Here is a 13,694-nt window from a genome sequence, read left to right on the forward strand (position 1 = left end):
CACTACATGTTTCAAAATCGAAACGCGGCACGATGTAATTTTCGATGTAAATTTTCGATGTAATTTTAATTTCATCATGCCCGTAATGCCTGATAAAGCAGCGATTGTGAGTCCAGCGCTGCTTTGTGTACAGCCGTTACCGGGGAAACCTCTATTTCTGCTTCTCCAAAAGCACCTTCTGCTGGCAGAGAATGAATTTACATTTTCAATAAGCCAATCTGATTTAGAATTGTTTTAACTAACTACAGGATGTTTTATTGACCTGGTATATGTCAAAAGATCAAGGGAAATTTGATTTCTCAGTTCATGACCCCTTTAACTTTCAGCTTAAGTTCAGCTAAAAGTTTCACTGTTTCTCACATATTAAAAAGGTATGTTAGCACTATAACTATTATGTACATTATTTTCTTATAACTTGGCAATGTGAGCATCATAACAAAATATGTAAACACAGTAATACTGTAGCCTACTATATGCATGTGTAGGCATTATAGGCCAGGCTTAAAATGCAACACTCAGTTATTCAATATGTGACAGGATTGCCTGAAGACTCCCCTGATGTCAAGTCTACCGTTTTCATCTAAAATGTGGCATTTTCATCAGATATTTCCATATAAGTTGAGGTCTGCCGTGTTGGTGTAATCATCATCATAATTGTGACCCTTAATTAGGGTGACTATACGGGCCATTTTTACGGGACGCGTCCTTGCCAGGATTTCTATATTGCCTAAAATATCCATGTTTTGGCTGTTTGCACTGTGCAGATCGATCGTTGTATGACATTCACGAGAGCTATAGAGAGCAGAGCAGACTGCTCCTTATGCTTTCGAATCGCTCTCGTGGTACTTTGGTGTCATTCAATGATCGGTGCGCAGCGACGCTTCAAGTCGAACGAACGAACAAACACATGCGCGTATTTGCATTGCTTTGATCGTTCTCTGTAGATCTCACCTTTTTTACGCGCCACGATTGGTCGATTATATACAATACCTGCATGTTATTGGTCAAACTACTTTGGATGTTTTAGGCAATATAAAAATCCTGGCCAGGACGTGTCCCGTATGAACGGCACATATGGCCACCCTACCCTTAATGGAAAATTGCAACAGAAAACAGAGATACAGAAGTCAGATTTAATAGGAAATAACACATTTCAGTTATGAGATCAAATGTATGACCAACAAGAAGTCCAGCACTAAACAACAGATGTTAACGATTCTAAAAAGATTTTCACATGATGGACAAAGTATAATAAAGTATACTCACAGAATAGGATTTGGCCTCACTGAGGTGAATCATGTGGAAAAAGAATTTGTAAATAAATACATTGATTACAGCAGTTGGCTTATTTAAAAAAAATATTCATTCATTCATTAGGGGATGCAAAGACATTCTAAATGTAACTACAATAAAACATTTATAAAAAATCTAATTACACAAGATATAGGACTGTTGTAGCAAAGAGAATACTTGAGAACTAAGTACAGACATGAATCATTCAATGCAATGAATCTAGGCAATCAGTAAGATATTTCATGTGCTCCGTAAGAGAGAGTATAGGCTACTATGTGACAAAAAGTTTGATTTATTGCCCGTACCTCTTTGGTGATGGCATTCGAGCTTTGGAGAAAGGCTTGTTTCCGGACACTGTACATACGTTGTTAGCCCTGTTAAGATTCAGAAACCTTAGAGAAAAAATATTGAAGTATATTGAAGTAACTGTCCATAACGCGGTGGAAGTAACAGAAAAAGGATGTTTATTTTCTTACCATTTTATACTTTTATACATTTTCTTTATATACTATTTCATCAGCTCATGCTTTCCCTGAGAAGCGAACCCATGACATTGGCATTACTCTTTTACAGAATAAACATTCACAAAAACATTTATTGGCATCAGACTTCCACTTTTATTAACATATAACCATACAGTCTATGCATATAACACTATAATAAATCAAATCTGATAAATAATCCTTGATATATAATTTACAAATCATCATTCATAATAAACATGCAGATACTTACTTGTTGTCAAAATTCATGTCAATGTGATGTCCTTGACCTCTCCTTTAAAAATGTAGGAAAAATAGTTATTAGTCTTTAGGATCAGCAAAATACATTACCATGTGTTTTCAATTAAAAAAAATTTTCAGGTATGAAAACATTGGGCTACATAGCATATTGTCTATGTTTTGAACAACTAACTTGAACATAATCCCATAATGTTTCACAACACAATAGTCACTTCATTTTTAATGTTTAAATTTGTGTTTATCAGACAAGGAGCAGATAGCAGGCTCAAAAAGAAAGCCTAGTCTTTGCAATGACACAAGTAAGATGATGTCCTTAACAGGCTGATAAGGCAGTGTGTGGTTACCTTGAAAATGTACACGAAATAGGCCTCTTAAACTAAAAACAGGAACAGAAAAAATGCAAATGAGAAAAACACTTTATATATATATATATATATAATTTAGTCATTTACTGATTAATGTTTGACAGCCACCACCCACATCTACACTGACACATTGATAAGTGTTAATTTAACAGCTGGTGAAACAGTAGTGAAACATTTCTATCTCTATTTAAAAACTAATGCTGTGTTAGTTGCTTATGAACAACCTGAAGATTTTGTGCTGAATATAGACGTCGTAAGAAAAAGCACTGTGGGGACTTTTTCAAAAACGAAAGATACTGTAAGCAACACGCAACAGCTTTTGACTGTTTGTATTTCAAATTTAATGATAAAAGAAATTTTTCTGCTGTAAACGCAGCTTTGCTCACAAATAAGACAAAAAGCTACAAGCATTAACACTATGTTTATAATAAAATGTAGCCTAATTTACAAGAAAAAGATTCATTCTACATACATGGGATATAACATTAAACTTCAAAGCAGCAACATATGATAGATATGATAGATTAGCTGAACAAGAAAGGCTATTAATAATTAACTAATAATCTGTCATTAATAATTAACTAATAATCTGTCATTGTGCAAAAGTATTTATGATACGAAAGGCTCCAACACAGAGCGGCAGAAAGCGCTAATGCGCATCCCGTGCGCAGAATGATGCGCTTGAAGCAACACGGAGTCACAGCGCGCAGCATAGAAAAGTTCAAAGCACAAAGGGAGGAGATTGTTTCATTTTTAGATTTAGAATTCTGTTTTTATACGATATATGTGAAGCTAAATTTAATTGGATACTGAATTATATATATATATATATATATATATATATTACATTTAGTCATTTAGCAGACGCTTTTATCCAAAGCGACTTACAAATGAAGACAAAAGTTGTTTAGTTTAACTATTGCATCCACCTGAAAGTTCACATAACACAGTGTAATTAAGTAAATTCAACAAATTTGTAAAAATCAGTTATGTTTACTCGCTTTTCTTAAGTAGATTCAGTGATTACTTTTTACAGTGTGGAAGCAATCAAAATCAACAAATGAGCAATGATATACCAGTGCTATAACAAGTCTCAGTTAGCTTAACGCAGTATGGTAGCAAGGGTTTAATAATATAATAAATAAAAAGAAAACAGATAAAATAGAAAAAGAATAGAGCAAGCTAGTGTTAGAGGTCTTTTTGCTTTTGTTAATTGTATAATAAATGAAAAGAAAACAGATAGAATACAAAAAGATTAGAAAGCAAGTGTTAGAAATATTAGAGCAAGAAAGCAAGATTAGAAAGCAAGAAGACTTTGAAATAGGAAGTGAACAAATTATCAGAAGCATCACATTCAGCAAGACATAAAGGGAAGGAAGCTCTCAAATATGTACAGCGCTATTCTACTTCTGATGAACTCAGGCATTTTTTGAGGACACAACAGTAAGTGACAATATTTAAAATTATATCTACACAGTGACTATTTAAATCCTTTAATAAATTACTGATGTATTGCACTTGTTGTACTGCGATCCATAAACAGTGAGAAATTAAACAATGTTCAACAATGAAAACAATGGGATTGTAAAACAATACTCAGTGTATATTAGTAATTACGGTAGCAACTGAAGTGCCATAAATGATGGCAACATTTATTCCCAGGTGCTGAACTTTGATGCAGAGATGGTTTTCTGGAGCTGTTTATTCTTTCTCTGGCTCCAAGGTTAGTAAAAAGAAACAAGAGAAAATGGTTATCTTTGTATGACAGCTGTTTTAAATAATCAAAGCTTAGTCCTGTTTTAGTGAATTTTATACAATAAAATTCTTTAATTTTAAAGGGGTCATATGATGCTGCTAAAAAGAACATTATTTTGTGTATTTGGTGTAATGAAATGTGTTTATGCGGTTTAAAGTTCAAAAAACACATTATTTTCCACATACTGTACATTATTGTTTCTCCTCTATGCCCCGCCTTTTTGAAACGCGTCGATTTTTACAAAACTCATCGGTCTGAAAAAGCGAGGTATGCTGTGATTGGCCAGCTATCCAATGCGTTATGATTGGCCGAATACCTCAAGTGTGTGAAGGCTTTGGATTTGAGACTTTAGTCTTTGCAACTTTACAGATCTTCTTTATGCACCAAGAGCTTGTAACACTCCAAAGAGAAAGGAAAAAATGAAATTGCATCATATGACCCCTTTAAGTTACTTTTCTCAGACTTAGGCCATGCAGTGTTAAAAAATAAACTAAAATGAGTCCTTCCTCACACAAAGGAATTACAGTGTACTTCCAGTCATCTATGGGGAAGAAACTATTAGCTGAACTAAGATGAGTGTCTTGGAAAATAATTTAGAAAATAACCTTCACTCTTAAAAATAATCTAAAGAATCTTTTTCCACTGCAAATAACATTATTATTATTTTTAATTTTTTTGTAATGTACAGGTTTCATGGATGTTAAAGGTTATTCATGGAACTAGGGCTGGGCGATATGGCAAAAAATTTAAATCTAAAAAATAATTTAGACATATACAAAAACACAACAATCATTGCTTTACAAAGACGGTTTCATTATTGAAACATTAGACATTAGTAACATTAGATAAAATATTTTAATTGGTAACTAAATTGTCAAGAAATAAAATCAATTAAAAATTTTTATTTATTCTTCTTTCAGTGTCATCTGCTAATGCTGGGGAATGGAGCGCTAAAATGCCAGAATCAGTGGTGGGTTTGTCTGGATCATGTGTGCTGATTCCCTGTACGTTCAGCTACCCTGCAAATGGAAAAACATACACAGAATTTACAGGGATTTGGTACAAAGGACATTCAATAGTGTACCATACAGACACTTCAAAAATCATTGACTCATTCAAAGGTCGCACTAGTCTCATTGGTGATTTGCGCCAAAACGACTGTTCTCTGAAAATCAGCTCTTTGAGCAGCAGTGACGCTGGGCCATTCGAGTTCCGGATTGAGATGAAAGATTTTGACAGCTACTCATATGGTGAGAAAGTATCTATAACTGTGAAAGGTAAGAGAAATGTGTTCAATAAAAAGGTTTAAATGTTAACCTTCACTCTTAAAAATAATCTAAAGAATCTTTTTTTACTGCAAATAAATTATATATATATATATTTTTTTTGTTGTTGTTTGTAATGTAAAGGTTTCATGGATGTTAAAGGTTATTTATGGAACTAGGGCTGGGCGATATGGCAAAAAATTAAAATCTCAATTTTTTCAGTGAGTTGAATTGAGTGACCGATTCTCGGTTTTTTTTATGATTTTTGAAAATGTAACTACAACATGATTCAAGTAACTTTTTCTTCATTAACCCTCTAATTAAAGAAAATTCTATTCCAAGTGCACCACACATTAAATAATCAAGATAATGTAAATGTTAAACAAATCACGTTAAATATCTTTGCAGAAAAGATGCATGAACTACAACTACATCTGGTACAAACTTGTCTTATACATATTATATGTTCAAAAATAATAGTTGAAGACAGACAAATCATAAAAGCTGTGAAAATGAACCCTAAAATACAGTCATGGCCAAAGGTTTTGGCAGTGACATAAATTTTGTGTTTTGCAAAGTTTGCTGCTTAAGCTGTTGTGGTGTTCATTCACATTGCTTCTAGATTATTGTGTAGAGTGATCAGATGCATTTTAAATAATGGCTAAAAGCTTCATTGCCAAAAAATGAACTTTTCACAAAAAAAAAAAAATACTAATTTCACTGTTTTTTGATCCTGACACAAAATGACCGGCTAGCATTAATTGAATAATCATATCAGCAGCACATGTGAAAGTGTGAATGAGTACTAGTCAGGTAAAATCACTGTCACTATCACTAATTAGCGCTTCCAATCATTGTGTTCTTGTTAGCAATGGTTACCTCCAAAGAAACACGTGCAGCCATCATCGCTTTGCATCAAAATGGCCTCACATGCAAGGAAATTGCTACAAAGAATATTGCATATGAAAGAGCCATTTACCGTATCATCAAGAACTTCAAGGAGAGAGGTTCGACTGCAGTGAAGAAGTCTTCAGAACGTCCCAGAGTGTCCAGCAAGCGCCAGGACCATCTCCTCCTGAGGACAAGATTTGAGGAACCCTGCCCTACGGTCTCGTGGACTTAACGGACACGTGCACGCGGCGGCCATTGTATGTCCATAAGACCGCAAGAGCACATGAAGTGTTCCATTTGGGAGAGGGAGTATTTTGTGCACAACTTGAACAAACTACAACAGGAAAAGCTGTCAGTTGTGTGGATATTGGCAATATCGTTAACAATTCTCGTTTATAATCAGGCTTCTTGTTATCAAGATCTTAGTCGATATGATGTGTTCTGTTAATGCGTGAACTTCATATTAGCCTATTTGTAGAGCAATTGCCATCCAGTAATCTTTGTGCTTTGTTACCTTTTAATACACAAAGTATCAGCTTTAAAATTATGCCAAATTCATAACGAAATTCAAACAATAAATACGGTTTTGGCGCTCTTTAATGCAGCAGGAGCGGATCGCTTTTAAGCGCCTCAGTTCAAGCGACACGTGAATCCAGGGGCGTAGATTACGCGGGGGACGCGGGCGACGCGCTCTCGCGCAGAAAGTCGTACGAGGAAATGGACAAAAGCGTCCAGCTATCACTGTATGAAAACAGTTTTTTCACAGAAAAACAGAAACGTTTGGAAACATGAAAACATAAACATACGATTGCGACAATACACAATATATGGTTTATTTGTGTTTGTCAAGTCATCTCCAGGTAATAAATAAAGTCCCCCTCACTTCTGAAATGATGGCTACGCCCCTGCGTGAACCCATTATATCTATCTCTTTACTACTATAGTAGCCTACGAAATTAACATGAATGGACATCAACAGGTAGGATATTTTATAAGATAGCCTACAGTACAACTTACTGAAATGTCTCACGTAGCTAATCGCTTATTCAGTGTTTCAAACTGCGGAAAATGTGTAAAGCTTGAAAATATTGCCATGTAACAATAAATTTACCTCAGAATTCAGCGTCTATAAGCTCATCAGTCAGCTAGAAAATTAACTATAAAGAGGAGTATTTTGCTATATTTATGCGCTATTGCATATTAATATTTTTACTTAACCTTTTGTCTACATGATAAGAAAGAATGCAAGCTAAAGATAAAATTCAACACCACCTATAAAATTTCATTTTACTAATGAAGAAAAACCGACTAGATGTGTGAAAGACATGACAACATTTATAGGATGCATTGAGGAGGAGCCCAAACTACACTCAATGGCCAAGTGGTACTTATAGTCCATGATATTGGCACTGATTCTGTGTACTAAGTTTGTACCTAAGTTTGTTTCTTATAGGAGCCAATGGCTCCTTACTCGATTTTTTTTTATCTGGAGCCCTGCATTGATGTCAATGTGATGTCAATATGACATCAATTGGACGTTTAAAACATGACGTTGATATGACGGAAACTGAACGTCAAACATATTGGCCTACATATACAGTAGTCAACAGTTGAAGTGGATCAAAAAAGTTCATCAAAGTTGTCCTAAGACAAGAACGGGTACTGTTTTGGTTTTAGGACAACTTTGATGAAAGGTTTTGATCCACTTCAAATGTTGACTACTGTATATTAAACCAATTTCAGTGTGGGATAACTTCCTATTTTTACCCAATTAACCACCGGATGAAACTGACATCCAAGCTGAATATAAAATGATGCTATACAGAACCTTGATAAAATCTTGACTAATATTTGACGTCAAATTGACATCAAGGTACCTGCTGGGAAGACACTGACAAAGTGCCAACAGACAAGACAGAGCAGGTTACTTCTGGTATGAAGCAAAGTCTTAGTCAAATTTTGCAATTTTTAAGAAATTCAAACAATAAATTCAGTTTTGTGTTTCTTTAATGTGTCGTGAAAGATCACTGTAGGGCCTCAAACGGCACGCGAACCGATTATTTTTTCATAGTTACTTAAAGCAGCGGTTCCCAATCCCAGTCCCTCGCACCCCCAGACCCCTACCCGCGAGGACTTGGATTGGGAAACGCTGACTTAAAGTATGAAATAAACATGAATTAACATCAGAAGGTATTTCAACCACGGAAAGACGTCAATACACACCATTTTTCAAGTTCCAGTCCGCCGAAGTTAATCTACTCTCCTGTCCGATTTGTTTTTCAAACAAAATGGCGGATTCGGCATTATCATTGGTCAGATCGCCTGTCAATCAAGTTCCCTGCGAAGGGTCAATTTTGATTGTTTTTCTTTCTTTCTTATTTTTTACTTGTAATGTTAGCGTGGGACTCAAGAGGTCTCTGAAATGAAATTAAACACATAATTTCGCTGTACTTCAAAGAATGTTTCTTTTTGTTGTTGTTTATTTTCCTTTTGATGTGCTTTATTAACGAGAATGTGTTTGTTTGATATTAACTCGATGTGGTTGTTGTGATAATTTTTTTGAATGAAATACAAAAACATTTTACTTATATTGTTCAGTTGATGTATGTAACTGGTGTTATTTATACTATCTGGGTTATTTTCCGTAAAATTGTGACAGGTTACCCTGTTTAAATATCCTTTATTAAGTCTTGAACCTATTTTTTGGGTGACCACCGTTACAACAGGTTTTGGAACTTTGTATTGTTAGCTTATGCATCTGCAGTGTTTTATTTTTATTTTTTTTAGGGAAAAATTATAGCGTTTTTGAGTGCATTATTTCACTCAAAAGCTATATGCACAAATCAGTAAGAACTACAATCAGTCAGTTCAAAAAAGAAATCCAAAAGACAATTTAAAGAAAGCAAAATGGTAAAATGATTGAATCCAGTCATTTTGTTATAAACTGAAAGTTGTTATAACCTGTGTGAGTAAAGTGAGTAGGTTTTAATCCTATGTGATAACAACTAGATTTTTCCTGGAACAAAGAAAATGAAAATGACCGGAACACAATGAGGGTTAACATTATCCAGATGTTATCAATTTCATTTGTTGTGTAATATCTAAATAAATATTTGAAATAATATGTCAAGCATTATGAACGATGGAAAAAATTATATTGTGTCAACAATTTGTGTCTTCACCAGAAACACCAGAGAATCCTACCGTCTCTGTGGAAGAGGAAGTGACATCAGGGAAACCGGTGACTGCTACCTGTGCCGTGTCTCATTCCTGTCCGTCAGACCTGCCTCGTGTCTCCTGGAGCCATGATGGCTCACATTCAAGTCCATCACAGCCACAAAATCATGGTCAATGGAAGCTTACATCTTACAGCCTGACCTTCACTCCTTCTAGAGAAGACCACAATAAACGCCTCAGCTGCTCTGCAGAGTTTAAAGGGAAGACAGTGACAGGCTACAAAACACTCAAAGTTAAATGTAAGTCCGCTATGTGAGTTAAAAACAAATAAATGAATTAGATGCTAATTCAAATCTTTACTTGTTAGCTGTTAATGATTTTAGGACTGTGATTTACAACCTTTTTGACTCTAAAGCCCCCACTGTCCAACACAATAGTCAGAGGTGTCCTATAAAAGATATTTCATGTTTAGTATTTATGTGAATTAACCACAATTCATTTGGTGATTTCAGATGTTTCAAGAACTGTATTTTTTATTTGAGGGGAAAGAAAATAAATATTATTTTTAGTTTTTTAATTCTTATTTTATGTTTAAATCTATTTAAATAAGATTTTCTTAAAGTGGTCATATGACGTTGCTAAAAAAGAACATTATTTTGTGTATTTGGTGTAATGAAATGTGTTTATGCGGTTTAATGTAAAAAAACACGAAACAAGAAACAGGATTGTTTCTCCTCTATGCCCCGCCTTTCTGAAAAGCGAGGTGTGATCTGATTGGCCAGCTATCCAGTGCATTATGATTGGCCGAATACCTCAAGCATGTGACGGAAATGTTTCGCCCCTTACCATATTGTGATGCCCTGTCCCGGTGCGACGAGACAAAACCAATAAAACCCATTACAAACGAGGCATTTGTAGCATCCAGTGGGGACGTATTTACTGATTACAATAGGCTTGTTTGAGATGAAAAAAATCTGCACAGAACCAATCACCGGTGATCACCGCGAGATGCATGCCGGTTAGAAAAGTGTCCGAGTTACGTCTGACTTGCTCTGATGTCATGCTGACGTGTGCCAAAAAACTCACGACGGCGAGGCGGCTGTGTCGGATTGTGCAGTCGAGCGCAGTTGCTCTCCACCGACTGCGCTGATCAAAAGCATGATGGGAAACGACTGACTGATGACACAGCTTAATGCTCAATGGTTCAGACAACCATGATGTTGCGTTCTCTTCTAAAATATTTGTTTTTTATCTGATTTCATGTGATTATGTATTTAAATTACATAAAAATGTATATATTTATATTCTATAAAAATCTAAAATATATGTTTGTATTCAAGTAAAAATGCATGATAAATACACCTTTCGTATGGAATTAATTAGCAAGCACTTTGAGTGTCTTGTTCATCATATTTATTTTCACATAAAAGCAAAAGAACTCAAATTATATCATGTTTATAAGCAACAAAGCACGTGAGTGTGAATAACGCGATATCTGCTTTTGATCTCGTTGGTATATGCTCCACTTGTTACACTTCGAGAGCTCAAAACTGTCCGTCTTGCCTGCACTTATTTCACTCCTCCCCTCACTGCATCTCAAACAAGCCTACTGACTTATACCGTCTTTTTACGCGTTGCATTGCATCACGCCGCGTAAACATAAAACCATGTCTGCATTTGTGATCGGAGAAATGACAAACAACAAGCGCTACACTACACTTCTCAAAACTCGCGTTTGAATCATCAGTGGCAAATCCTTTAAATATGAAAACTTACTTACAGGCTGTGAGTCAGCATTATTTGTCAGAACACCGGCATAATATAGTAATTTCAATAATTTTTTTGTGATCCTGTGGCCAAACTGAAAGTTTGCAGAGCCCCCCAGTTAAAAACCATGGTAGAATACTAATTTAAGTTGGTTTGAATAAAAGCATCTATTAAATGAACTGAATGTTTGATAGAAAGTTAAACTGATCAGACTGTTGAACAGACATCATAAACAGCATTTTATCAACATTTTGTCTCAATCAGATCCTCCATATAATGTAAACGTGATCACTAAATCCTCAGTGAAGGAGAATGACTCTGTTGAAGTGAACTGCTCCAGTAACAGCAATCCTCCTGCAAACAGCTACCAGTGGTTCAGCTCAAATGGGAAGAGGTTAGCAGAGAACCCCACTTACAAACTGGAGAGAGTATCTCGACATACTGAGGCCATTTCCTGTACAGCCATTAACTCAGAGGGAAAAAACAGTTCTGGTCCACAGAAAATTAACGTGCTGTGTAAGTACTAAATATTATGTGATTGATCCTTTATTAAATAATTTTAACATGGGAAAAAATTACACACATCTGCTGATTAGTTAAGTCTAAGTTAACCTGATTTGAGTCAGAATCTGTGGCTTAATGCTGATTACCACAAACATAGTAAGTTTTTTTTTATTTCCAAAATATATTTATTTGCATTTGTTTAAAATACAGAATACATTAAAATAAAATAAATATACATATGTAAGAGAACCTTATAGAACATCAAAATCCAAGGGGAAAAAAACATCTCAACTATACCTTCCCGTACACCACCATTCACAGCCATCCATTTTACCATTTAACTGTTACCTTTTCTGAGTTATTATTTTGGTACAGAAATCACATTATGTAGTGGAGATACCCAATACAAAAGAGATGAGTGTTATATATCAGTCATCCCCCGTTGTCAAGTCCTCTTGGTTACAATAGTGTAAAAATGGAGTCCAAATATTGTAGAAGTCTTTAAGTTTCCCTTTAACTGCATAAGTCAACTTTTCCATGGCGAGGCTGTTAGTCCTTTCTTTAATCCAACAGATAGAGGAAGGGTCTTGTATCTCCTTCCATTTTAAAGCAATAGCCCGCTTGGCCTGAAGCAAACTAAAAAGTCAATTAGTTTGCGTTTATTGGTGTCCACCACAAAATTTACTGGATATATTTGAAAAAGAATTTGGGATCACGAGGAACATTTTCTTCAGTCAATTTACCAATCATAACAGGAATATTTGCATTAAACTTATGTAATTTAACCAGAGTAATATATGTCCGCATGAGCCATTTATATTGCAGCAATCTGCATCTAGAATTGACACTATATGTTTGGGCAAACAAACAAGAATCCATCCATTCATCTTTAGAAATATCTTCCTGGAGGTCATTTTTCCATGCAGTTAAATAAGACATCGAACTCTCTTTTGAACCCTCTAAAAGTTTATTATAAAAAATGATAGATTGTCTTTATCCCTTAAATGTTTTAAAGTATGATCTTCTATAGTTGACAAAGAAGGCTCTAAATAAGTTTTCATTTCAGAGTGTATAAAACATCTTATTTGTAGATATTTGAAGAAGTGTTTCTGAGGAATATCATATTCTCTCATCAATTGGTGGAATGACATCATTATACCATCCTTATATAAATCTTTTACTTGTTTTGCTCCCTTGTACATCCAATTTTTAAACTCCGCATCATTTTTCCAGGCACAAACGTTGTATTAGTGTTACATGAGTGTTACAAAGAATGTAGCTGGAAGAGGAAGAGGACTTGACTGAATGAGATACAAGAATTTAGGTAGAATTAACATCTTTATAACATTGATACGTCCAATCATAGAGATTGGCAAAGCATTCCATCTGAAGCGAATCTGACTTTTTTTTTTTATTAATGGGTCATAATTAATTGAAATGATCTCTTTTATATTTTGAATCTTAATTCCTAAATATGTAAAACCTTCCTGAGAATTGAAAAATTGCCTATTGTTCGTAGAGATTCTCAACATAGTAAAAGTTAACCTGATTCTAAATGCTAAGTGCTGATTAACACAAAACTTACTGTTTGTTCATCCTTTTCTCGCATACTGTTCTGAAGGTGACATTCGTTTAAAGTGCACTGTAAGCATATCCTAGCCTAACCTAAGTATACTTTGGGCTTTACAGTTCAAATAATATGCATTATTAATACATGAAGTTTTAACATTACATTTATATTCATACATTATACATTCATGCCATTTTTAAACTTCATACTTTTTTGTAATCAATATTTGTAACGAATCAGTCCACTGAAGGCGAGCGTAGTGAAGAACCCAAGTGCAGTTTATTTACAGGTGATCCAAACAATAATCCGAGACTTGACATGAACAGACTTGACATGAACAGGCTTGACGAGGCATAAAAAGAC

The 13,694-nt window shown here is 34.8% G+C and overlaps 1 protein-coding gene across 1 annotated transcript in view; it reads left to right on the forward strand.

Moving 5' to 3' along the window:
* The first annotated feature begins 85 nt into the window (after positions 1-85).
* Positions 86-13,694, forward strand: part of LOC107745222 (myelin-associated glycoprotein-like) — a 17,583-nt gene continuing 3,974 nt past the window's right edge. Inside the window, exons 1-6 of the mRNA XM_016559077.1 lie at positions 86-106; positions 3,824-3,844; positions 4,064-4,124; positions 5,078-5,434; positions 9,499-9,789; positions 11,522-11,773. Of these exons, the coding sequence (XP_016414563.1) occupies positions 86-106; positions 3,824-3,844; positions 4,064-4,124; positions 5,078-5,434; positions 9,499-9,789; positions 11,522-11,773 (1,003 nt within the window). The remainder of the gene's footprint in view (positions 107-3,823; positions 3,845-4,063; positions 4,125-5,077; positions 5,435-9,498; positions 9,790-11,521; positions 11,774-13,694) is intronic.

This window comes from Sinocyclocheilus rhinocerous, unplaced genomic scaffold (assembly GCF_001515625.1).
Source record: "Sinocyclocheilus rhinocerous isolate Xijiao unplaced genomic scaffold, SAMN03320098_v1.1 scaffold257, whole genome shotgun sequence".
Taxonomy (NCBI): domain Eukaryota; kingdom Metazoa; phylum Chordata; class Actinopteri; order Cypriniformes; family Cyprinidae; genus Sinocyclocheilus; species Sinocyclocheilus rhinocerous.